General features: G+C 41.7%; 1 protein-coding gene across 5 annotated transcripts in view; it reads right to left on the reverse strand.

Annotated features, from left to right (window-relative positions):
• Positions 1-24,583, reverse strand: part of arhgap12b (Rho GTPase activating protein 12b) — a 63,176-nt gene that overhangs the window by 2,269 nt on the left and 36,324 nt on the right. For 2 of the 5 annotated variants that reach the window (XM_037079522.1, XM_037079526.1), the window contains 15 exons: positions 11,776-12,048; positions 9,554-9,694; positions 9,307-9,387; positions 8,667-8,789; positions 7,457-7,531; positions 7,032-7,093; positions 6,853-6,934; positions 4,288-4,392; positions 4,086-4,184; positions 3,755-3,857; positions 2,710-2,829; positions 2,504-2,602; positions 1,167-1,244; positions 788-922; positions 548-653 (listed from right to left, as the gene is read on the reverse strand). In XM_037079522.1, the coding sequence (XP_036935417.1) occupies positions 548-653; positions 788-922; positions 1,167-1,244; positions 2,504-2,602; positions 2,710-2,829; positions 3,755-3,857; positions 4,086-4,184; positions 4,288-4,392; positions 6,853-6,934; positions 7,032-7,093; positions 7,457-7,531; positions 8,667-8,789; positions 9,307-9,387; positions 9,554-9,694; positions 11,776-12,048 (1,682 nt within the window). The remainder of the gene's footprint in view (positions 1-547; positions 654-787; positions 923-1,166; positions 1,245-2,503; positions 2,603-2,709; positions 2,830-3,754; positions 3,858-4,085; positions 4,185-4,287; positions 4,393-6,852; positions 6,935-7,031; positions 7,094-7,456; positions 7,532-8,666; positions 8,790-9,306; positions 9,388-9,553; positions 9,695-11,775; positions 12,049-24,583) is intronic. The other 3 variants (XM_037079523.1, XM_037079525.1, XM_037079524.1) reach the window with 3 other exon arrangements.

Raw genomic sequence — 24,583 nt, forward strand, 5'->3', positions numbered from 1 at the left:
AGTCCATCTAAAGAAAGTTAATGGCCGACTGTTTTGTAAATTGTCATTTTCAAGTCAAAGTCGAAGACAAACATTTGCTGGTTCCAGCCCCTTAAATATGAGGATTCACTGCCTTTTCTCCTTTTCTCCTCAGAATAATCAAAGAGTTGTTGGGTTTTGATGTGTTGGCTGGACAAAATAATGCATGAATATATTTCATCACTGGTTGTTCTAAATTTTAAACACTTTCCTGTTTACTGTAAATGTATATCAGTTCAAAATATTGGTCTCTTTTTGATTACTAATAATCAGTATCGACACTGAAACACAATATTGGTAGATCCCAAATATAAATCCTGATGATGTGACATTTGGATCTGCACCAAACAAACATGTTTCTGACATCTTGGGAAGGCCAGGACATCTCTGTAGCACTGCAGTACTTCACAGTACATATCTGACTTTTATCAAAAACGTTGCACCTTCTAGCGATTTGGGATTTTACACTTTAATTTATAATCGGAATTATATTAAAACTGGTGCGTGAGCTGTTTTGGTCTTCGCTTACCTGCGCAGGTGTTTGAAGAGGACCTGCATTGTGTCGTGGTTGGGTTTTGGCAACTTCTTGATCAAGTCTTTGATTGAATTCAGTCGCTGCTTGTAGTCTGAACATTCTGAAGCAGAGACACAGATGGCCAGTCAGTAGATGCACTTGTGCACAGCACCATCTTGTGGCCAAACGAGAGATAAACGATGTATAGTCAGTGCCTGCTCATAGTGTATGTGAACAGTAAAGTGGGTTACTCACTGATTGCGTTTACAAAGTCATTGAAGGATCCGTATGTGAAGAGAGGCTCAGGAAGTTCCCTAAAGAACATCTTGAGGGCTCCGGTGGTGACATGGATGTCCTCCCACTTACTGTCATCCAGATCCACCTTCTCATCTGATGGGGGAGGATGGAGAGAGGCAGTGATGGAGACGAGCGATCACTACGGCACAATCAACGTGTGTGTGTGTGTGTGTGTGTGTGTGTGTGTGTGTGTGTGTGTGTGTGTGTTTGTGTAGAGAGTATGTGTTCTGTGCGCTGAGAGCTCATTACACATCCCACAAATGGCCACTGTACCATCCCATATAATGCATTAATGTTTCAGGCCTGTTAGTGGTCGGGCAGTGGACAGGGGTCCTACCATGATTCACAGCAAAGCGGAGCTTCTGGATCACTGCCAGGTTCCCGCTCACTCTGTATAAGCCGTCGACATCGAGACCTGCAGGAGAAGGATGAGAAGAGGGAAAACTGTGGGTCTGACACGCCGAGCTCACCTCTGACTAACAGCACCGACAAAAGTTGTCTGATCAAACATTTGGCATGTCCTTGCGCCACCTTGTGGCCTCTGTTAAAGAGATGCAGTTGAACACAGACACTCCATCTTACATCAGACTGACCATCAGCATTGCAGAGGTGTTCTTGCAGAGGTCGTCCCTATACAATCTTACCGTATTTTTAAAATGTGGATTGATATGATGTCTGAATAGTTTTTTTAAAGAAGGGGGGACAGGTGGAAATTAAGAAGCAACTGTTCTAGTGAAATCACAGTATCGTGGCCGGTGGTGGGTGACATTTAAAAGTCCACAAAACATTTCTGGAGCAAAACAAAGTTGCAGTACTCTCCTAAACAACTGAAGAAGCTGGGGACTTGTTTTAAAATGAAGCAAAACAACTATAAAATTGAATAAGATAAAAAAAATTAATAAAATGGGTCAATCCAGCTCATACAGCATAATCCAAGTCTCCTTAACACCCAAGATCCCAAAGCAATTCGACAAGACTTTATTAACACCTTTTATTAAGCAGAAAGTGTTACTGCACCCTGTCTGAGGTGGGTGCACAAGCTTGACCACATGTTGAGGGTGCAAAAAACTGTCAATTTGGGATCTAGGGACTTGGATTAGGCTGGATGAGCCGTATGGAGTCATTTTATTTATTTATTTTATTTTAGGTTGTTTTTGCATTTTAAAACTTGTCTCAGTCTACTCCAGTTGTTTATGAGAATGCTGCAATGTTGTTTTCCTGTGAAGTTTTGTGGACTACAAAACTTCCTCTGACTTTCAGCTATGAACTATCAGCATGAGGGGAGGAGATAATGACCGAATTTGCTCTTTAAAGAACAAAGAGCTAACAACGCTTGGCTGATATGATGTTTCACTTCCTTTAAATTCTTCATGATGAAAGCACCCTGTTATTTTGCAATCTGAAACACTGTATTAAGAAGCAGCAGATTCAGGAAATGTTGGGTTTTCAGATAACTTTGGCTGTGAAATGGTGCTATTCAAATAAAGATTGATTGATCAGTTGATCGACTGATCGGTTGATTGGCTACTGAACAGAAAACTTTTGGAGCACCATGATGTCTCCAAGTCATGAGCTGTGATGCATCAAACAAAATGATTCAAATCAACAAAGCGTTTGGTTGTTTCCACCTCTATGACAGACCTGGAGATGAGAGCAGATGAAATGAGCTCGTACCTGTGTTCTCCACATGGTCAATGCACATTTTCACAAAGTTGGGAACTGATGTGTTCTCCCGCTGGCAGAGACTGGTCAGACTGCAGCCAAACACCTGATCTGTGATTACAAACACACAAAGGTTTCCAACTGTCTGCTATAACATTCCAAGAGTGGCAGATGATCCAAAATGTGGTGACTTCCTCTTCTGTATTCTGTCTTTATACCTTTGATGTAGCCCTTGTCTCGGACAGCCTGATAGGTGGGTCGACGGATCAGAAACTTTTTGAGCTTCATCCTGGTTTTCTTCTGGTCCGATGAGTCCATACTCACAGAGGTCTTCATGGCTGAGGAAGACAGGAAGGGTATGAGTGTATTTCTTAGAGACACTGATACAGTGCTTCTAAACACCAGCTGACCCACTAAAAATCGCTGATTGTCTCCTTTTACATTCCCAGTGGAGGAGTTTGCCTCTCTGTTGTTTTACTTTCTCATGTGTCAGGTTGGTCATCACGAATGTGTCAGAAACCAGGGAACAGTAGAGAGCAAAAATCTGCCACCTGGTTGTTGTGTTTCCATCACAACCACACAGATCTGGAGCTAATAAACAGCTGGGACAACTGCAGAGGCCACTGACCTGGCAGTGAATGCTAACAGTGCTCATTCAAATTAAAGACATAAGCCAGATGTTACTGTGAAAGGGGTATTCAAATAATACATAATAGTCTTTATTATTGGAGCAAATGTGTAACAACGACAACAAAACATAAATGCAGATGACGGGCAAATATGTAGACGATTAACAATTATAATTACTGTAATCACTGATGATATTTGATGAAATGTGAGAGTCCAGGAGATTAAAGGTAGTTCATGCATGGTTAGAGTGTGTGTGAGGTTGTTTTTACATTTTCATGCGAGGCAGTGACATGATGGATGTGCAGTGATGATATCCTGGTCATGTAGGTTTGGTAGGTATGTGGGTATGGAGCGAGATGTATGAGTGGCAGACAGAGGTAAGGGAAATTTAAATAAATAAATAGATCAATAAAAGGGGGGGGGTGTTAATATAATAGTGATTTTAAATCATGTTACTCCTAAAAATGTAAAGATAATAGTATAATAATTATATGATCATCGGTTAATGTCCCCCACAGCAACACAGCCAAAATCCCAGCAGCCCTGCAGGCGGCCCAATCAGAATGGTTCTGCAATTTCTTTATCACCACTAAAACACATACAGTACATGTGTTGTGCCTCTGTTTGTCTCACCTCTGTTTTTCTTGGAGTCCCTGTGATCTTTCTCCTTGTCCTGTTTCTCAGCTCCAGGAGACTCAGGCATGTCTTCCTCAATGGCCTCGTCTGATTCCCAGGCCTGGAGAGGACAGAGAGATACAGATCAGACTCAAGTCAGTTTAGGCTTATTTCGCTCCAAAGGCCCATTCTTTCCAACCAAGCCTAGAATGGACTGCAGCCCAGCCATATTCATCTATTTCTTCTCCGGAATAGAGTTTTCACTCTGGTTTGAATTGGACAAATGAAGCAGAGGGAAGATGACGCTTTTGACATCTCATGATTTTGCTAATGAAAGATGTCTCCTCACATGCGTGTTGATGGTCTCTGTGAGGGCCCGGTACCAGTCGTTGATGACACTGTCGATCTCAGACTGGATCAGTAGCTCTGTGCCTTGACGAGTCTTCAGCTGAGGCAGGAAAAGTCCACGTTACTTTTTACCAAAACACCATATTTAAATTTACGAGGTAAAGTGAAACCTGACAGCAGCTCTGCTCTGCTGCATCTGATACCTCGATGACGTGTTTCTTGCTCGACTTGTCCTTGGAGGCCCAGTCCACTGACCCACCTCGCAGATCAACAGTGAACTCAGGCTTTGACTGGTTGCTGCCAAACTTCTGAAATCAAGGAAACAGTATGAGACACCACCTCTTACACAAAGATGATCAGACAGGGACAGGCTGCTGGTTTAGGAGGATTTTCAAGATCAAAAACAAAAAAATCAGAAGAGGTGATTAATGTCAAAATGTTAGAGAACTGCTCCGGACATGAAACCAAATCTACCACACTGCTATTGGGAATCTTATTTTGCAGCTCTTTAGTATCGTGTTACCAGGAAAGCAGAAAAAAACTGTTAGTTGTTGTTTATATCGTACATATTAATGAACACACAATGTGTTTGGTTAGAGTCAAGAACAGAAAACTCAAGTCAATCAATAGCTTTCAAGCTCTTCTCACTTCTTTGACTTTGTTCTTTCAGGGTTGTAGCTGAATCAAACAGGGTGTGATGCAGCATTTCAGTTCATATTATTCATTTTTGGGATAAACACTGATAAATCTTTACAACCCTAAATGATAATTGTTGTGACACATTAGCTTCTGCTTAAACCCCACAATTGTGAGTAAATGAACAACTAAGTGTAGCTGGGAATTCTGTCTTTATACCAGTCCCCCGATTTTCTTCAAGGTTATAACGCAAAGCAGCAATATTTGTTGCACGTCTTTCCTTAACTATGCCTCTCCTGTCAGCCTGCTCACCTGTCCTAACCACTCTGATCTAAAACAGGCAGAAAACTCAGATTTTTTTTCTCATGTTGTCTTGCTAAATCAAGCCAACAGAAATTCTACTCTACAACCTTACTGAGGCTGAGCTGAATTTAATCTTCCCATCCAACTTAAAGCTGCAATAACTGATTTATTTGCTCATTACTGACATATATTAACACATTATAAAGACTGTTATGATGAACATGTTAGCCAACTGTGTATCTACACATACAGCAGACAAAGAGAACATTAGCATTTTGTTAGACTCATGTTTGTGTCCACCAGGGTTTCCGTGATCCGGTAATTACCATTATTCCCTCCGCCAAGAAAGTTTTGTTTTCGCCTGTGGCCCTTTGGTGTTTCTATGTCAGCAGGATTACACAAAGACTACTGATGGATTTCCATGAAACTTTGATGGCAGAGGTTTTTTCCCATCACTTCCATTAACATTCCGAGATTTTTTCCACATTTTATCAACATTTGTCATGGAATAATGAATGGACCCTGATGGGAAATCTGGTGTATTTAGATAGCTGGTATTCAAGAGTAAGTAAAGTTTGATGTAGATCCTAGATCTGGTGATCTTTAAGTGTGAATGAGCAGTGATCTGCAGTTTTAAATTCAAGATTTAAGGTTATCGAGCTTGAAACTGAATCAATCGAATTGACCGAATTAAAGGGGACTGTTGGGCCTCATGGAGATACACACTCTACCATGTGCCATTCCAGGTTTTACTGGGAAAAACCTGCTAATCTGCTCTCCTAAGGCTCCATATTTGAATCTGTTTGCTCATACCATCCACTGAAAATAATTACCTTTGAGCAACATCTGAACAGTGGAGTAAGTGGTTCTGGAAAAAGACTGTTGAATCTCATAGGTCATCAAATACACATACTTTGGGTTGGTAATGAACAGCAGTCACTGTGAACTGTTTTTAGTCTCAATAAACAAGTTCACATTCATTGAGCTTGTTCATGTTCTTATTCGCATCACTGCTGTCAAAAGACATTGGCAACTCTGTATTACAGTATATGCAGTCATAGCATTAAAGCCACTTGAACAGAAATTGAAACCTTAAATGTATTTTTCCAGCAGCATTTTTGGCCGCGTCGAGTCAAACTGACGAGCCCACTTGATAAATCTTTCAGCTCTGTATAGGCCTCAGCCAGCTCATGAAAAAAATACCTGACTCTTAATCTTCAAAATGCCCCACTGTGCTTTCTCGCTGGTGTAAAATGGGTTTATTAGAGCTCTTTTTGGCTGAAAGCAGCACAAGCCTGCTGCTGGCACTGCGGCAAACAACACTGATGAGGGATGTGGTGGGACTGAACCATAGTAGTGACTTCTGGGACTGAAAACCAAAACAATGAGCCAAAAAATGCTAAACCACTTTGTACATCTGAAAGATATTGATTAGTGCAGATCAATCAAACTTCACACACACACATAAAAACACTTCCTGACAGTTAAAGCAGGAGTGAGTGAAAGAATGCAGGACGAGCAGCAGCAACACATGCAGAGAGAAAGAGGGACATACAGCGGCAGCCTGCACAGGCCTACAGTTCACATAGGAGACAGCAGGACGGGGCTTGACTGAGCGCTTCCAGTTGCTAAGGAGAGTGAGGAGCAGCTCGGGGATGGAGCCACTGTGGTAGTAAGACTTCAGGAGGAAAATGAGGGGAGGGGAGAGGAATGACAGGCAGCAATGAAGACAGGTGACTATGCAGAAATAAGGAAGAGGGAAATAACACAGAGATGAATGGAATGCTACAAAAAGAACACAAGCCTCCTGGGCTTGATGGGATACGTACCCAGCTGGTGCTGCCCCCCTGACCTTTTGCAAAGAGCAGGGAGAAGCCCTGCAGCACTGTCCACGAGGAGGTCCAGTTCTTCCTGTTGTCACAATAAAACAAAGACATTATCGGTCTGGCGTCAAACAACTCCCTCTAAAGCTCGTCAGGGTTTGAGCCATACTTGTTAAGATTCCTACCTGACTTTCTTTCCATTCTCTGTGATTTTGGTGACATTGAGGACTCCACATTTTTCTGAAGGCTGAGGAGGAAGGCACAGATAAGAACCTGCTTGGACACATCCACACACACACACACACACTGAGGCTTGAGAAGCAAATGGGACAATGCTGTGGTCTGGAAGTAGCTGTGCTTGTTGATGTTACGCTCATATATTACCAGCAGAGGATGCCCTAACACTGCTGTTCTGCTGGTGGAACAATGTTTAGACCTGCTGTTAGATGTAATGCAGTTAGATGTAGGATCTGGCATGCAGCTGATGAGAGAAACCAAATGCAATGTACAGATGGAGAGTTTAGGGGATGTGAAAATGTTTGTATGTTGATGCAGTTAAAGCAGGATGATGGTAAGTGTGATGCGATACCATGCAAGCTGGGATACTAACTGTTGCAGGGTGCTTAGGAGATGAAGGGCAGGAGTCAGAGTCTGGAGAGCTCTGCTTGGGCGCCGGAGCACACTCCTACCAACAAGAGGCACAACATGATGAGTCGATAAAAACTAAGAGCAAACTACAATGACGTGGAGAGAGTCAGTCTGAGGTTAGTGAGAAGAAGAAAGTAGATCAGCAACCTGAGGATGGTAAGTTTGTTGGATGTTAGTGTAAGTCATCAGAAAGTAAAGATGAAGTTATTATCTAGTTTGCAAACAACATGCTTCTAAGCCTGTAGGGCTGTTGATTCAACACCAAGAAGAGTCATTAACATCGTGTGCTTCTTTCCTGTTTATCCGATCCACGATAAGAACAAATCACATACTTTGATTGACATAGCTTTGATTTTCGTATTACCACAGCTAGCTAACGAAAACACATAGACAGTGAATCAAACGGATCATGTTGATTGGAGAGGGGGCTGGAGAGGAGAGGCTCTGTGTGGTACCAACTTTATTACGGTAAAGAGAGAGCCGAAATCTCCTCTTGGGCGAGTCGGAAGAGAAGCGCCAGAGTTTAAAAGAAAACTGCAACAAAACCACCACAGAGTTAGCCTGCAATGTATATTCCTCAGTCTCAAAATGTTTTTTTGAGACCAATGTTTTCATTTTAAGCAAATACAAGATTCTCTTATTATTGTTTTGCAGCACAAGGTTGAATAACAAAAGCTGGGTAGTTGTAGTCCCTCTCTGCTATTAAAACATATGTTAAAAATGTAGCAAGTTTCTAGGTCAGATAATTAATTAAAAAAAAAATTTTGAATTGAGTGTGGAGGATGAATTAAGAAATCTGTCATCTGAAATGACAGGGAGCAAACACATTAGACTGGTATGCATTATGGGAAATGTAGGATCCAAAACCTGAAGTTGGTTTTCACTGTCTGACATTTGAAACAGAGGTCGAAACCCAATTTTCACTTGAACAACAAACCACCCTTTGCTAAGATTTCAAAATAAAAGAGACAGATTAAGCCATTGTAAGCCTTTTCCTCTTTGGAGCGTCATTAGAACTTTGGGATTAAACTCTCTGCCAATAAGACAGGTAAAGGAAAGACCAAATGAAAAGTTTGCCAGAAAGAGTGCATGTGTCCAACCCAATCAGACCTACAGTCTGTGTAACCATGAGTTTTTGAATTTTGAGTCCTGCCATCTTCAATATGTCTTACCTTGTCATTGAGGTCTAAGACGTAGGTGCTGTGTCTCCACTTGGTGAGGACGATAGGATCCTGCTGCTTCCTTTCCAGACTGCGACTCTTGGGAACTTCTCCTGACTGAGGGGAGATATTGTACTGCAGAGACAGACAGGAGAGTTGAAACTTAGACATCGAAGAGTTATTTTAGCACAGTGTCTCCCGTCTCTTCTCCCCTACCTCTCCTTTTACCCTCCACAGCACCATTGGACAGAGGGACTTATCCTACAGTCCAGCCATGGTCTTAAAAAGCCCCCAGTAAAGTTCACTGAATATGTCCATGTCCGTGCGACTGTCTATTCACCCTGAGAATGGACTGCTTGTATCTGATCAGCTCTCCAGATTAAAAGGTAAGTAGCCAGTAATAGTCCGTCACCCAGAGTTCAACACAAACTTGGCTCCTGTGTGAGCCGTCACTTATCCACTTACATTGACAGGACCAGTCTTAAGTATACAACAAGGGGGAGGAGTAGTCACGCAGAAGTGTGTTATTGGGTGATGTAATGTGTGAAGATTTCTATTTCCAAGAGAAGGAGATTACTTTAAATGTGGTGTGACTGATGTAACAGGGAAGACAAAAGCACACTAACAGCCAGTGTTCGGAGGGTAATCTTACCTTGGGGAGCTCCCATTCTGACCTGGATCCATCAGCACTGTAGTAGTAGGGTCGGCCTTGTTCATCCACATGTTTTATCCACTGTGGACACACAGACTAGTCAGCCTCCACGGAGCAGTAAAACAACACCGTTTGACGGAGGTATCAAGATAAAAGAACACACAGAGGTTAAACAATGAGCTTAAACTCTTCCTCCTGGACAACTGTGATCATTCTATAAGCTTCATGGTTAATCAATAGACTGCACCTTCTCCTGTGTGTACTCAGAGACATAGAGTGTGTGTCCATGTTCATCCAGCTCCTCAGACCAGCCTCTTGGTGGTGACCCATACTGGCTGTCAGACTGACTCGAGTGGGTGCTGTGACAGTTTTCCTCTGAGGACAGCGGCTGGGGAGGACAGAAGAAGAGAAAGGGAGCTTGATAACACTGGTTTCATAAAGTCAGTGGAGACATTTACCTTCTGCTGTACTTGCGTATTTATATGCTCCTTTAGTAGCTACTAGCCAGTTCACCATGGATCAGTGACTTCTTAGCTGTCCCACCTGTTTTATTAAGGTTCTATGAACTCTGTAGTCTGTAGGTAATTCCATTTTGCTGACCACTACAACTGAACTACCTCCTTCTCATCCCACACAGACACTGACTGGGGAGGAGAAAGAGGAGAGACATCCAAGTGTTGTTGGCAGAATCTGATATGACATGCTGGTGTTGTCCCTGGTATACATATTCAGTATCGCTACAGGACCACGTGGGAGAAGTTGTACCTTCTAACATGTGTTTAACATTGTGAAAGGGTCTATTTTAAGCCAAACCATATGTTTCATGCATTTTTGTTGCCTAAACTGAGCAGTAACATAAATATGTACTTGCAAAAATAATAAGTCACCTGTATGATAAAATCATTACACATGATGTTCTAGGAACAGCATCAACACTAATCTCACCAAGAGGGTAATTACAATGTCTATTTGAGTTGTCCTTCTGGACTTACTTTAGGCTACTTGTTTTATACAGTTTGGGATTTCTTTGCACTTCATTGACTGAGTGAATGAAGTAGAAGCATGTTGCTGACAGAATAAGAAAGCATAAAAGAAAACTTTACTATGTTTTGTAGTCACACAGCATTTTAGCTTAGGTGTTGCTGGAGATCCCAATACACTATAAAGCAGTCAAACAGACCTATGATCAGGGGGTTTATGGGATCAGTCTGTGTAAAATTCTATTGATGAAATATTTGTTTTCCCCTCAGCTAAACAAAAGAAGATCCATATTTTTACAAAAGTGTATTCAAACACTGCTTATTCCTGTTAAACCACTGTAGATTTTACTGAGATTAATGTGGCCAAAACAGTAGCCAACTAGGCATTACAACCATATAACTATATGTTTTTAACTACCTACATCTGGATGGGCTGAAACTAAGACTTTGGAAATGATGAGGCAAGCCCCCATAGTCTTTGGAATGGAATTTGGGGTATTTGGATGAGTTTGTGTATTGAGTATATCATCCATATCTAGAGAAAAAAGTTGCATTGACAATACAATGATGAAAAAGAAAGACAAAACAGCAGCGGACAATATCTTAATACAAGTATCCTCCTTATAGTATTTTTCTGTAGCTAAGCAACCAACCACAATGTATACAACCTGCTTTCCATTCACACCGTCACACACTTTTGTGGTGTATGTAAAAGGCCACGTGATATGGGTTTCAAGTAGTATGGACAAAGATTATTTCTTAAATGGTGCCAAAATGCTCCTCTACATTGAGATTTTTCTCTTTCAAAACTCTTTTTGCAAAAATACCTATTCACGTGTCGAAGAGACCTTCGTTAAAAGGAGAAAAACAGAACATTCTTACAAATGAGAAGCTGGAACTTCTGGTTGTAACTATTAATGAAACAATACATATGGAAGTTAATTCATTTTCATCAATTCAGCACAGCGGTATATTCAAATCATACTGTACTTGTTGCAACTTGAGCTGATGTAACAAGTGAATTTGGGATAAATAAAGTCTATCGTATCTAATCTAATTATTAGCCATAACATTTGAAATAACAAAACCACCACATGGGGGCGGTGTTGGATAGTATAAAGCAGAAATGCACAACCTGGCAGGAAACCTTCACATTCCCCCATCGAAGGTGCTTTTGTTTCCCTACCTTCACTGAACACCACAGCATTTTAAAAGTCCTTTGAGGTTCACCACATCTTCACCACAGCCTATTTGTTTAACACAGACTGCTAGAGAGTCCATCACACTGTTTAAGCGGCTTGAGCTGACACTTTTCCCTCACATGCAAGCTAAATATCCAAGTGATCGCACCTACTGTAGGTTTGTGGAAAAGTTGCTTTTGTTGCAGTAGTATGTTTGTTTCGCGCATGTTTCCAACTGATAAGCTTTTAAACAGTCACAGTCATGTACTCTCACAACTAGATCTTCAGCTGGCTTTAGCAGCCCTCACCTCACTCTCTGCTGTGCCCTGGCTGTCTCCTCGGATACTGCTTGTGCTGCCACTCGCGTCCCTGGTGCGCGGTGGCTTCCAGGTGCGCTCTCCGGTGGCACGGTTGTAGTAGAAATGCCTGCCGCTGAGATCTTTGTGGGTCTCCCAGTCGCCCAGGATGTGTAGAGGGGAGCCGGAGGGGACGGGCGGCAGGCTGGACTGAGAGATCTTCAGCTCCTGGAGGTTGGTGTAGACTGGCGAGTCAGACCGACCCTGACCTGTAGGGGATGTTGTCTGGAAGAAGAAAGAAGAAAACAGGAGAGGAGGTCACAACATGCACAACTCTGTATGATTTATCTATGATCTATACATTCTACTTTTTCTGAGATTTACTAATGCGTTTTTCGAGACTCCATAACCAGAAGGCACCCTGAAATGCCTCCAGAGTCTGCAGACATCTAAGTATCTGGAAGAATGTTGGTCCTGTCCATCACAGCAACCAGCAGCTATCACATCGTGGACTGAAATGTAACAGTCCGAGCCGTTAAAAGTTAAAGTCACAAACATGCACATTTAGCTGCAAAAAGCAGACCTTCTTTACATAAACCAGACTTGTCTTTCTCAGAGTATGAAGGTGAGGCACCGAGTTATCAGGCTCTCTGACAGAGCGCACGGCAGGATGCAGCTGCTGATAAAAATCAGAAGACACATGTGGCTCGCAGATACTTAAAAACCCTTTCAGTCCAATTCTAATCAGGTCATTGAACCGGATGGACTCAGGACAGTTATGTAATCATTTTTCTGTCTACTCAGAGACCAGAGACAAATGCTATGGACTTAAAGGGCTACTGGTATTAGCAGTAACCCTAACCCCTCCCAATAAATCCTGAAAGGTGAAAGGAACCAATGGAAAGAAGTTTAATTTGGATTTCAGCGTGATATATGCCTAGCCCTTTTCTCAAAACCTTCTGCAGAGTTGTGAACTTGGGATGTGCACAATGAGTCGACTAGATAAATAAACATCTCTAATCCAGCTAGTTGCTGCGAGAAATAGAAGTTAGCTAAATCTTTTTGTTTATTAACAAACACATACTAATTACTTATTGACATACTGTGCACTGAAATGTTATATCTTTCTAGTCAAGTCAGCTGCATTTAAAATGCAATTTGGTTATTGGAGAATGTAATTAGCAATTACAAATGGATCTTACATGCAACATTTTGAGGGACAGTGTTCAAGTTCATACATTAAATCACGCGAAATTTGTGGTTTGTTTTTTCAATTTGTCAACTAGCCTAAGTTTTAAATTTTGTTTAAAGGTAAGGGAAATTGGTTGTTAGGAACATCGCTATACTGGACCAGCTTAAGCTGAGCAACAGAAAATTTACAAAGGCAGATATTAAAGTGTTAGCAGGGATTCAGACTGAAACAGCTCAGCATCAACACAGCACAATGAACAGTGACACAATGAAATGTGGGAAGCGAGTGCAGTGGCAGGAGCGACATACAATGCATTCAAAGCCTCATCAGATGCCAAAACACTGCACAAGAGCTCATAATATACACAGACAAGTCTTGACAACTCCAGTCATCACGATGGTAACCATTATATCTTTCATCACACATACTGTGAGGTAAACAACAACAAAACCTGAGTTTGCGTGATTTGGATAAGCCAACGCAGTAATTTATGGGATGACGTTGTACAAAAACACAAAGTAGAGAAGATAAAGCAACAACGTTTAACTTCTGGTTGGATGACCCTGTGTTGGCACCATCAATGCCAACGAATGAAGTAACATTACTGTCAGTGTGAACATGTCCTAATAAAAGCACATGAGCAGCATGACTTTTTTTCAAATCATCAGACTGAATATGACATTTCAATCGGAGTTTAAGTTTTATGTTGGAATCCGATCATACTGCATCCATACATTATATATGTTAATCTCTTCTCTATACTAATATTTGAGGCCAATATTGTGCCACATGTGAGCAGAGCGCACATTCATGTTGCAGGGACTGATGCTGTCATTTTTCTCTGATGGAACATTCAATCTTTCCTATTGCATAACAAAGACTGGTTAAAATGAAGAAGAGAAGAGTGTGGAAACAAGCAGAGAGGAAGAAGAAGTGGTAGATACAGCTGGCCTTATTGCAAAGGACTGCTGTTGATAAGGTGTCTAAGTAGCACTGTTTAAGTAGCATCAGAGTCTTGAAGAACTATTAGACGATGAGCTTTGTGGAAAGACTGTATTGTAGTTACTAGACATCTGGTTGACAATTTAAAATACACTTGAATGGAAAATTCTTTTGTAAATTACTTTTTGAAAACTAACCACAGTCCACACACACATTAAACTTAATCACAAATGCTGCCCTGCAGGGTCAGCGCAGGAACACTTCAAAGACAGAGCTTTAAATATTTGGCAGCATCCGAAGGTCACTGCACAAAAGCCACAAAGCTATGTTTGGTGGCGACAGCTCAGATAATTAAATGCGCTTCTGAAAGCTACTGAAAAATATTTTAGGGTTTCGGAGTGGAGCGGAGGTTCTGAGACTGATGCCAGCCTTGTGTCTCTCTGGAGGAGATCCAGTACCAGACATTCTGTAGAACACAGAGCAGATAAATGCCCGAGCAGAAAATAATTTGATACCAGCGGCTGTGCCAGCACCACACCTCTACCCCCACTTTGTTACAGGTGAGGAATGTGGACTTCAGTCAGAGGATTTGAACTGTTTTCAGGACACAGATGGGATTTCCTGCCGATCTTGGAAAAAACAGGAATATTTTTCACATAAATTATCATTTAATATCCTGAACACACACGGCAGCAGAGGAAAGGTTTCAACGGTGTCCTGCTGTTTTCAGTTAGATTTACCCGCTGGTTCTCAGTTTCAGTCCAACACACAGCAAGTGCTCGAGGATAGAGGCCAAATGCTGAAAGATGACTCTTTGGCTGAACTCGTCTCAGACTCATCAGTCACAACCAGTGTGGAGCCAGTGTGCTGCAGCTTTAATTGGGATTTTTAGGGAATAATGTGGTACTGATCGAGTCTAAATGCAGAAGATTGAGTGTGTCCTGAGAGTGAGGCTGGGGTCAAAGCTATTTAGATTCCACTCAGCCCAGACAAACCAAACTGCATATGGTAATTAGAAAGCGTTATCGTCAATTCTGACAGAAGTTAAACCAAAACATTTTACTGCGGTCTCCACTTTCACGCAGAAAGTAATTTTAACAATCATTTTAGACAGACAAGAGTGTTTACGTAGGCATATCACTGCATAGAGGAACACAGGCCCACTGTTGATATTCATACTGCACATTTCACAATCAGTTAACCTTGGACTTAACTGGACTTCAAGAAGTAGTTAACAGAACTGCACCATCATAAAGTTAACTGAAGACTGATTATTGAATAGAACATACAGTATTTTTCAGATAACTGAAATATAGGTTTTTTTGTATGACTGCCAATTAAATCAATTAATTCAACAATGCGTTACTTTGGCTCTGATGAACTGACATCCCACGAGACTATCTGACTGGATAAATGTCACAGTAATAACCTATCAAAATGAATAATCTGAATCTGCAAACTAACTAGTAACTTGAGTTATCAAAAAACCGTATTGCAGTAAAAATTGCCACCTTTCCTCTGCTGCTGCATGTGTTCAGGATATTAAATAATAAGTTATGTGAAAAAATATTCCTGTTATTCAAAGACCGGCAGGAAGTCCCATCTGTGTCCTGAAAAATGTTCAATCAACTCTGGTTTCATTATGCTCACAGAAGTTATACTTTGAACTTGACAAGGCTCCCTTATAAGTCATAGAAGTCATCAAACAACTGTCTCTTTGTTAATGTGTAGAATTTATAGAATGATATTATTTTGCAAGCAAACTCCCACACACTGTCAACTGTCTATTTACAGGATTACTAATAACAGATATCAGCCGTGAAAAAAACATCAGTCGACCCCTAGCTACACCTAACAATAATTTTCATAACAACAATCTGACATTGTGTTCACAGTTATTAAAATAATCTTTGAAGACTCTTTATTTGCAATCACAAATGAAAGAAAAGCAGCAAATGGCCCATTTTTAATAAGCTGGAATAATCAAATGTTTGACATTTAACCTGAAAAACAACTGAAACCATTAATTGATAAAATAGTAGGTTTCAACTGACTAACCAATTAAATCAACTAATCATTGTTGCTCTATCTAATACATCAGTTTATAACTTAATCCCTGCAGAACTAATGACATTCCCCACAGCCTTAGCTGTATTTAATGTTAAGTGTGTAATTAGTAAATGACAACATGTCAGTGATAAACTACAACCATACAAAAAACACTGACATAATCAATATATCGCTCAAGCTCTTGCATTACACCTTTAAAAATCTCTTGAGAAAGAAAAGCGGATGACTAACTGCTCACTTGAAACTGAGCAACAACCTCAAAATAGCAGTGATGCCAAGAGACAATGGGTGCCCTCTTTTGCAAAAATGGACTGTTCTGTATCAGACAGAAAAGCCTTATGCAATGTGCACCATATGCCCAGAGAGAAGTCCAGCACATGCCTGGAAAAGCAGAAGACAGCACTTCTCTACAGTAAATGTTTCATTGAACTCAACTTCAAGCGCTTTACTGGCAAACTGCAGGCAGATAATATCTGCTCATTTCTGACAGGGAAACTTTTGTTAGGACCTTATTACAGCTACCTGGAATTTAACTGAACAGTTTAAACAGAGCAAAGCTGGCAATGGCTGCCAGCAGCTGACAGCGGATAGAAAATCGCCCAGCTAGAAACGGAAGAAAAGGACACCAGGAAATTCATTGTTACAGGACAAGAAATCCATCTGCGGGCAGAACAGACACCCCCTCTCTTCAATAAAAACTGAAGAGCACAAGGATACCCCACATGTTAAAGACATCACATTCAAGACATATTCAAGACATACAAAGAAACACATTTTCTGTCCATTGTGTCTCATTTCAGGTCACCTTGTGTCGGGGGCTGCACACAAACACCTCGTCATCATCCTCGCTGGCTCTCCTGTAACCTCTGAATACACTGAACGCACGACGCATGGTGATGTGCTGCGACCATCAACAGTGACCGGACACACACTCACCTCCCTCCAACACAGAGAAACCCACACAAAGCCCTTTTATCCTTTCTGTCTGTGTAATGGTTCGGTTGAGGGTAGGAGTGAATGTGATACCGACTCTGAAGAGGCAAAAGGGGAACAGGATCTCTCTACCCCACAAACACCAAGCACAACACACATCTAACACAACAGGAAATGAAATGTTGAAGCTTCCTCTATCAATGTGGTTCCGTGTGTTTGAGTCAAACACAGACACAGACAGAGGTCTTGTGGACAGCAAACCTGCAGTTTGGAATGTTTCACCAGAGGCTGGGCTCTACATTTAACCTTGCCACTATGCTCCACACACCAGAACAGAGAGTGTGTTAATGGAAAGATAACACCACTCATCACTACTGTGCAAGCGTGTCGGCCTGCTCTCATCTTTCACCTGAACAAATGAACACTAAGGAGAGGTTCCACTGAGCAACAGGGCTTTAGCAAAGTTATTGCCTATTTGGAAGAGCAACTAAAAGGATGAAGATGGAGAAGAAGGCAACAGAAATTAAAAAAACCCTGATATGCAGACAGATGACAGATTAAGCGGTGATGAGGGAAATTAATGCTTTGAAATGCATACTAACATCAACTAAGTATCAACGACAACAATTTCCTCAACATTTTGCAACGTGTGTTGTAATGTAACTAGGCTCTTTCATCATAACAGTAGATGTCTTTTGTCAAACAAACATTATTTCTGTTTTTTGGTTGTTAAGTTTGATATTTTTTCTCTAAAATCACCAGAGAAGTTTAAGAGGCTTTAATTTCTAAATACACTGAAATTCACACACTGCATGGTTCATCACAGGCCAGGACAGGAAGGATCTACAGCAGGTATTTAAAACCACACAGGACATCACTGGTACCATCTACATTGACTCAGTGACATCTGTGAAAGTTCACATTAAAATACAAAAAAAATGGGTTGTCGAGGTCAACACACTATATGAATGTGAATCAAAGACACTTCTTATAGATAATGTTATGCTATTTCTTTTTCTTACACTTACCAGTATGATTAGTTATGTTATTCATTTGTTTCAAATATTTTCAGGCTTCAGTCCGATTATTTTTTGTTTTTGGATGCTGTGTTACAATTTACCATCAGCTAAGAAACTGAGGTTCGATATCACGTAATGACACTGATAACAACAACCAACGACTGAGCTCACTCATCACACATATTTATATCTGAGGTCCTTCCCACAACATATCTGCAGACCTATCCCTGTGTGCCAAACTGTAAATCTATCCTGGCTGTATTCTAATAAGCAGATTCCTGGTTAATCTGAATTGAATGAGACATGGCAGGGAGCTGGGAGGCATAGAATTGAGACCCGGGGTCTCTGACAGGTAATTAAAAATAGAGAGGGGACCTGAAGGGGCTGGACAGATCGCTGGTACAGTTCAGGGGGGAGTCGTATAAATGAGGGATGGATGTAGTGAGAGATATAGGCAGGGGAGAGAGAGGTGCTGTTGAATGCAGAAGGGTCTGAAGCACAGCTGTGATTAATGAGTTTCAGTATAGAATGAGGTACAGTACAGAATCCCGAAAAACTGCATTAGAATACATTATACAGCCTGGAGAGTGTGTAGGCACACCCAACATGGAAATATGTGATTAATTCAGCTCAGAGGTCTAATGGAGTATGTGAAGGCAGAGGGGAACAAACCAACACACTCTCACTGACCAGATGCACACAGCAAAAGCAAAAGAGCTGATGAGAATTGGCTCACTAATAAAGCCTGATGAGATTATACTCTGCAGCATAAACGCAGCTTACTGAATCCCTCATATTTATCACCATGTTGGGAATTCTACTCGGTATTTCCCCCTTCCTCCCCCTTCTCCACTCTACCCAGCGTCCTGTCTCACTGTGCTTGTTCAATCACTTGAAAATGCCTGCGCCTCGCACCATAAATTATTCTGCTGGTAAAGAAGTGCAGATCAGGGTGAGGGCAGCAGGGCTGTGGAGTTGTAGTTATAACCCAAGTCCACTAGGTGTCTCTCTCAGGTTGGAAGGCATGAAGGGGAGCAGGGGCGCTGGTGAGTGGGTGGGAGTCTCCATCAAATGAATGTGGCCATGAGGTGAGTTGCTTGAGAGGGAGGGCTCTCTCTTGGTACACACCATGTGTGTACCAAGAGAGAGCCCTCCCCAAGCCATTCTGCAGCATCTCCATGCTGCACTTTGAGACATTGTTACTATCTGTGCAGCAGTTTTCCCTGAGACGCACCCCATACATCCACACTGCAGCAGCTCAAATGCTCCATCCTTTCCGTTATCTTGAACAGAGCTGTGATGTAATTCAGTCATCTTGCTGCAGCTGATTCAGAAACTGCGGCTGATTCACAATAATGCTGCTGCTGCGGCCAGGATTCTGACTAACAATGGAGGTAGAAAACATTACATCTGTTCTCCAGTTAACACTGGTGTGTAACAGAAAAGAAAATCTTCATGATTGGACTGTATTTAAATGACTAGATGGCAAAGCCCCAAATGAATAAATGAATAGCCCTAATAAAATGACAAACCTATCAAGGGTTCAGTATACCTCAAGTTAATCAATGGGTACAAGGTGTCATGACAAAATCCATAGTCCTAAATGGGCACAGTTAACGGTTTAAGAGCCTACATCATAGCTAGCCTCTTCCAGACTATGTCCCAGAACTTACTCTATGAACTTCATGTCTTGGCATGTCTTTGTAGTCCCTTTCTGATTGGAATCACAAAATAACAGCACACGCTTGAACCATCTCCCGTAAAATCGTTGGTGATCCAGTTGAAGTGGCTATGTGCAGACTGAAAAAGAGGTTGAGAGAGAAGCCTTGCCTACTTTAATGACGCTGCTTAAAGTTGGCACAATTGGAGAATTTTCTTTTCAAAACGTTTACAAATGGTGCAAATCCAAGAACATTAAACACTATAATCTGGCCAGAAGGACAAGTGAAAAATACTAAAATAGAGTCGAAAGACTAGATAATGCTGCATGATATCCTTTTCTGGAACGTTAAAACTAATAAAAAATAAAAATATTTTTCAGAGCTTCCCTTTAAAAACTATATATATATATATATATATATATATATATATATATATATATATATATATATATATATATATATATATATATATATATATGACTATTGGACGATATACTTTATCACATTTTATATACCAGCTTATTAACTCTATTATAAAAAAAATAGGCTAGGGCCCTATGATTTTCGCGATCACGGAATCGTGGACGGAATCGCAGAACTGGCTGATTAAAACGGAATCTATTTTTTAACGCGGAATCTGACATAATTTCACAGAAATGCTGTTTTCGTGTGGAAGAGGAATGTATGTCTGGGGATAACTGCATGGGGGGGAATCAAAACTGGGTGGCACAACAAGCCTCCTCCACAGACTGAGCTCTCCCCCGTCTGAAGTGGCTGCCCGGCTCTGTCTTCGTCAGCGAAAAAACTCAGAAACTTGACTTTTACCCCTCAGTACAGAGCCGTATCAGTACAGGTTTTAGTCGAATTACTGACGCCCCTGGTCTATACGTCGACATATATTTTCTGTTTCTTCCTAATAATTTGTATTATATGATGTGAACATTTAACTTTCTTTACTGTCCTCTTCATTTGGTCTTTGTATGGCTTTACTGATAGAGAGAGGGGGGTGACATGCAGCCAAACGCCCCAGGCTGGGACTCAAACCCAGGGCCTCTGCAGCGAGGACAAAGTCACTGCATGTGGGACACCCACTCTACCAACTGAGCTAACATACATCCTCTTTAAGGCTAAAATGTTCGTACAGCACTTTGAGTTGTTCTTAATAACCGACATGCAAAAGAAAAGTGGAAGCACTAGTCAAACCGGAACAGACACAGATCTAAGTGTGTGACACCCATGGTAACATAATCACATCAGTAAGGCTTAAATATTTATTCTACGTTGCGTTAAAAAGGTCTTTCCTTCTTCCGTCACAGATGGCATCAATGTTACACCTCAGCGCATGTGTTCTCCCTAACTACGTTACATAATGGGATTGTGTAATTGAATTAGATGGAAGCAGGTTAAAGGAAGTGTGGTGGGGTGGTGGGGAGCGGTGGCATGGTGACTGGTTAGGTGTCACCATGGTCACAGATGCAGTTCAGTCGATCAGGCTGTCGTGCAGAGGAGTGTTTGAAGACGGACCGTGGGGTTAGAGGGGAGGAGGGGGAGCACAGCACCTCTGAGCCAATGCATCAATCCACTCTGCTCCCTCTGTTCTTTTGTCCTCAGTCCTCTCATCTATGTCCACTGACCTCCTCCATTTCTCTCTTCCATTTCCCCTCGCAGCAAACACTCCCTGGCCTTTTACGCTGCTGCATCCTCTGATAATCATGCACCGAGCCTCTTTGGCCATTCTCTGCCTCTCTCTGTGCCAACGCCCCTCTCCAGCCCCTCGCCCCTCCCCCCTCTGCTCCAGGAGGTATGATGCTGATCATGATGGTTGTGTCCATATGACCAGATTAACCTACATTTCCAACTCACTGGGTGTCAGACTACATTCACCCACTCCCCCATCATCACATTTGTGGCATTTGACAAGCCAACCCCCCCCCCCCCCCCCCACCTTCCTCTTCCTGAGCAGAGACTGACAGAAATGTTTTAATATGAACGCAAGAGCAGATGCTTACAATCACACGCTCTCCTAGGCAACCATTTCCAGCTCTCTACTGTACTTAAGCGAGGCATGGTGAACGAGGATTGAATACTTCAGTCTGGGTTGAAAGAAATGTTAATGGAATGGAAATATTGACTTCATTCACACATACACAGGTCAGCAAAACATGAGCAGGGTTTTTGAGTGAAGGCACAAGAAAATCAAGAGAAACCCTAAGATGAAAGTGAGTTGGCATCTTTTCGCTCGTCGGGATGACGACAGCTACTTTCATTTCACGGATCAGAAGACTCGGCAGCGCTCACAACCTGACAGAGACGACAGTAATTAACCTTTTGGTCCCGAGCTGATATCGCTCGGCTAAAATGTCAGTAGTTTGTCTGTGGAAATAAACCCCGCTTCTGATAAAACTCTAGTATCTCAACCGATGCAATGTCTATAACTGGTCTGATAGACACTGCTGCTGCTTGGATACTGCAGACAAAAGAAGCTTCAAGGCTGCAGAAAAGGGCGCTTCACCAGATTAGAGCACAAAATGGTATAATCATGTAGAAAACAAGCTGTAATTGACAGCTCATCTAAAGGTTTTGTGTCGAAATGATCTGTTTTACATAATTGCAGACTCTACAAACTAGGGCTGCACGATATTGGAAAAAACTTACATTGCGATTTTTTTTAACCCTGCGATATTTTCATCAGATGACCTGAATAGCACTTTATGTTATGCTGCACTGCTGCTATCTTGTGGACAATTAACCTGCACTGATCTGACCTCTTTTTGTCAATGTTATGAGTATGGCCTCTGTCTGTGTTTAGAGATATTCTTATTATCTTTCATCGCTTGCTTTTATTGTGCAGGGACCTGAGTACATGTTTGTTCTATTATGTGCAAATGTGAATTGAATGATTATAAACAAAACTTTGAACCTTTTGAGCTCTCCATCTTAAAATGGAACATTCTAGCATCATAATTACATTAAGTAATTAACAATGAGTGATAAATAGGTTATTCAACGACTGAAATCTGTTTTTTGTTTTGGACGACAGTCAGATCTGGCTTTGCATTCCTTGTACTGAGCTGTGTGGCAGAGTCTTACAGGGGTTCGGGTACCCGCTGGTGACCCGCACGATTTGGATGAAACAGGCGAAAAACAATGTATTGTGTCCGACACAGGTGCGGATCGAGTCGGACGCCTGGAGAGCGCGGGTCAAGTTTTGCGATTGCCATTTTCAAGGCGTCACGTGAATGAATGAATGAATAAATGAATAAATAAAATCAGTGACACAACTACAAAAATATACCTGCAAAATGATAAGCATTTATATTTCATATGAGCTCATTCATGCCTGCTCGCACCTGCCAGAACTCCCATTCCCCATGCTGGTTTACTTTCATTTTTAAAACTTGCGTCCATCTAATTTTCCTTCAGGTGCGGGTCGGCCATAGGTATCAATTTATAGCATGTAGGCTCGGGTGCAGGATGTAACTTGTGCTACTGTTGGAAAACGTATGCAGTTTTAAGTATGGCGGGTACGGGCGGGTGCAAGTTTGCAAGATAGGACCCGTGCAGGACTCTGCTGTGTGGTACTTACGTAAATGGTCAAACAAATAAGTTGTGTTACCTCTCGTTGTGGCAGAGAACACGTGTTTAGTCAATATCATCCTTCTTGTAGCCAAAATAATTCCAGATAACTAATGTTGCTTTTCTTTTTGGCACCAATTCGTGTCTGCTTCAGCACACTGAATTAGAGCTAATGACTGGTGGATCGCTGTCCATGCAGTATGCATTCACAGTGTGTCAGGTTCCTTTGAAATCAGATGAGTTCATTTGCCTCCTACATTGCAGGCTCTGCATGTGACTATCGCACACACATACATCGCGATGATGATGCGCAAACGATATATGGTGCAGATCTACTACAAACACAGAAGACTGGTCAAGCAGCATCTATGTCGTTTTCATGTCTTCTGTGTGAGTAGCAGAACTGTGCAGCACACTGCCTCTCCGATCATATTCTCCCCCTGAAATGTTAATAAGGAGGACGGGGGAAGCCTCCAGCTCCCCTCCCTCATGCACAGTCTCATGACGCCGTCATTGGCCAAGAACCAGTCTGCAGTATTGGGCCACAGATTTTGCAGTATGAGTGTGCCAGTAAATGAGCTTAAATAGAGCGAGGGAATCAAACAATTCATATCTGGGACAACACGTCCATGGTTATTTTATAGGCACCAAATGGATCAGAGGGTTTGGATTCTAATGGGGACTAAGGTTCGAGTCAGAGCGTAAAAGCAAACACAGCTGAGCCAGAATCAGCCAGACATCTCCTCTTTAGTCCAGTTCCCCTCTTTCAAGCATATGGACACATTCCTCGAGTGTTGAAGAGTATGTGTGTGTGTGTGTGTGTGTGTGTGTGTGTGTGTGTGTGTGTGTGTGTGTGTGTGTGTGTGTGTGTGTGTGTGTGTGTGAGGATGCGCAGTTGCAAGGCACACAATTGGAGACCAGGACTTGCTTACTGTCAGTGTGCATGATATGATTTGTGTAACAAGCTGCTTTGTCTCAGTTCCCCTGGCATGTGTTTTTCTCCTCTCTGTAGTCATCAGATCTGCTCATCCAGGCACAAACAGCTTCTTTTGCATAGTCACAGTCCAAAGTCTGCATGTAAGTTTTAGCTGTGCTAAAAAGTGAACAATTTTCTACTTTTACCTATATGTTCTATGTCAAGACATTGTTAACCTGTGAGGTTCTCAGTTGCTCCTACATTTGTGGCAAACTTCATCTGTGAAAAAAAAAAAAAAAACTGAATGCAGAATGCCCAAGACTTGGACTGAGACCACAACATTACACTTTACATACAGTACATTCCTGGAGTGCACAGAGAACCAAGACGGGTCAAGATTATTAAATCAATATTATTACACTTATTATAGTACTTTTAACCCTCTACCAGTGACATGTAGCTGGCATTTTGTTGCCAACATTTAGTAATGTAACTCTGTAATGATGAAAGG

Source organism: Acanthopagrus latus, chromosome 19, assembly GCF_904848185.1.
Source record: "Acanthopagrus latus isolate v.2019 chromosome 19, fAcaLat1.1, whole genome shotgun sequence".
In the NCBI taxonomy this organism is placed as follows: Eukaryota; Metazoa; Chordata; class Actinopteri; order Spariformes; family Sparidae; genus Acanthopagrus; species Acanthopagrus latus.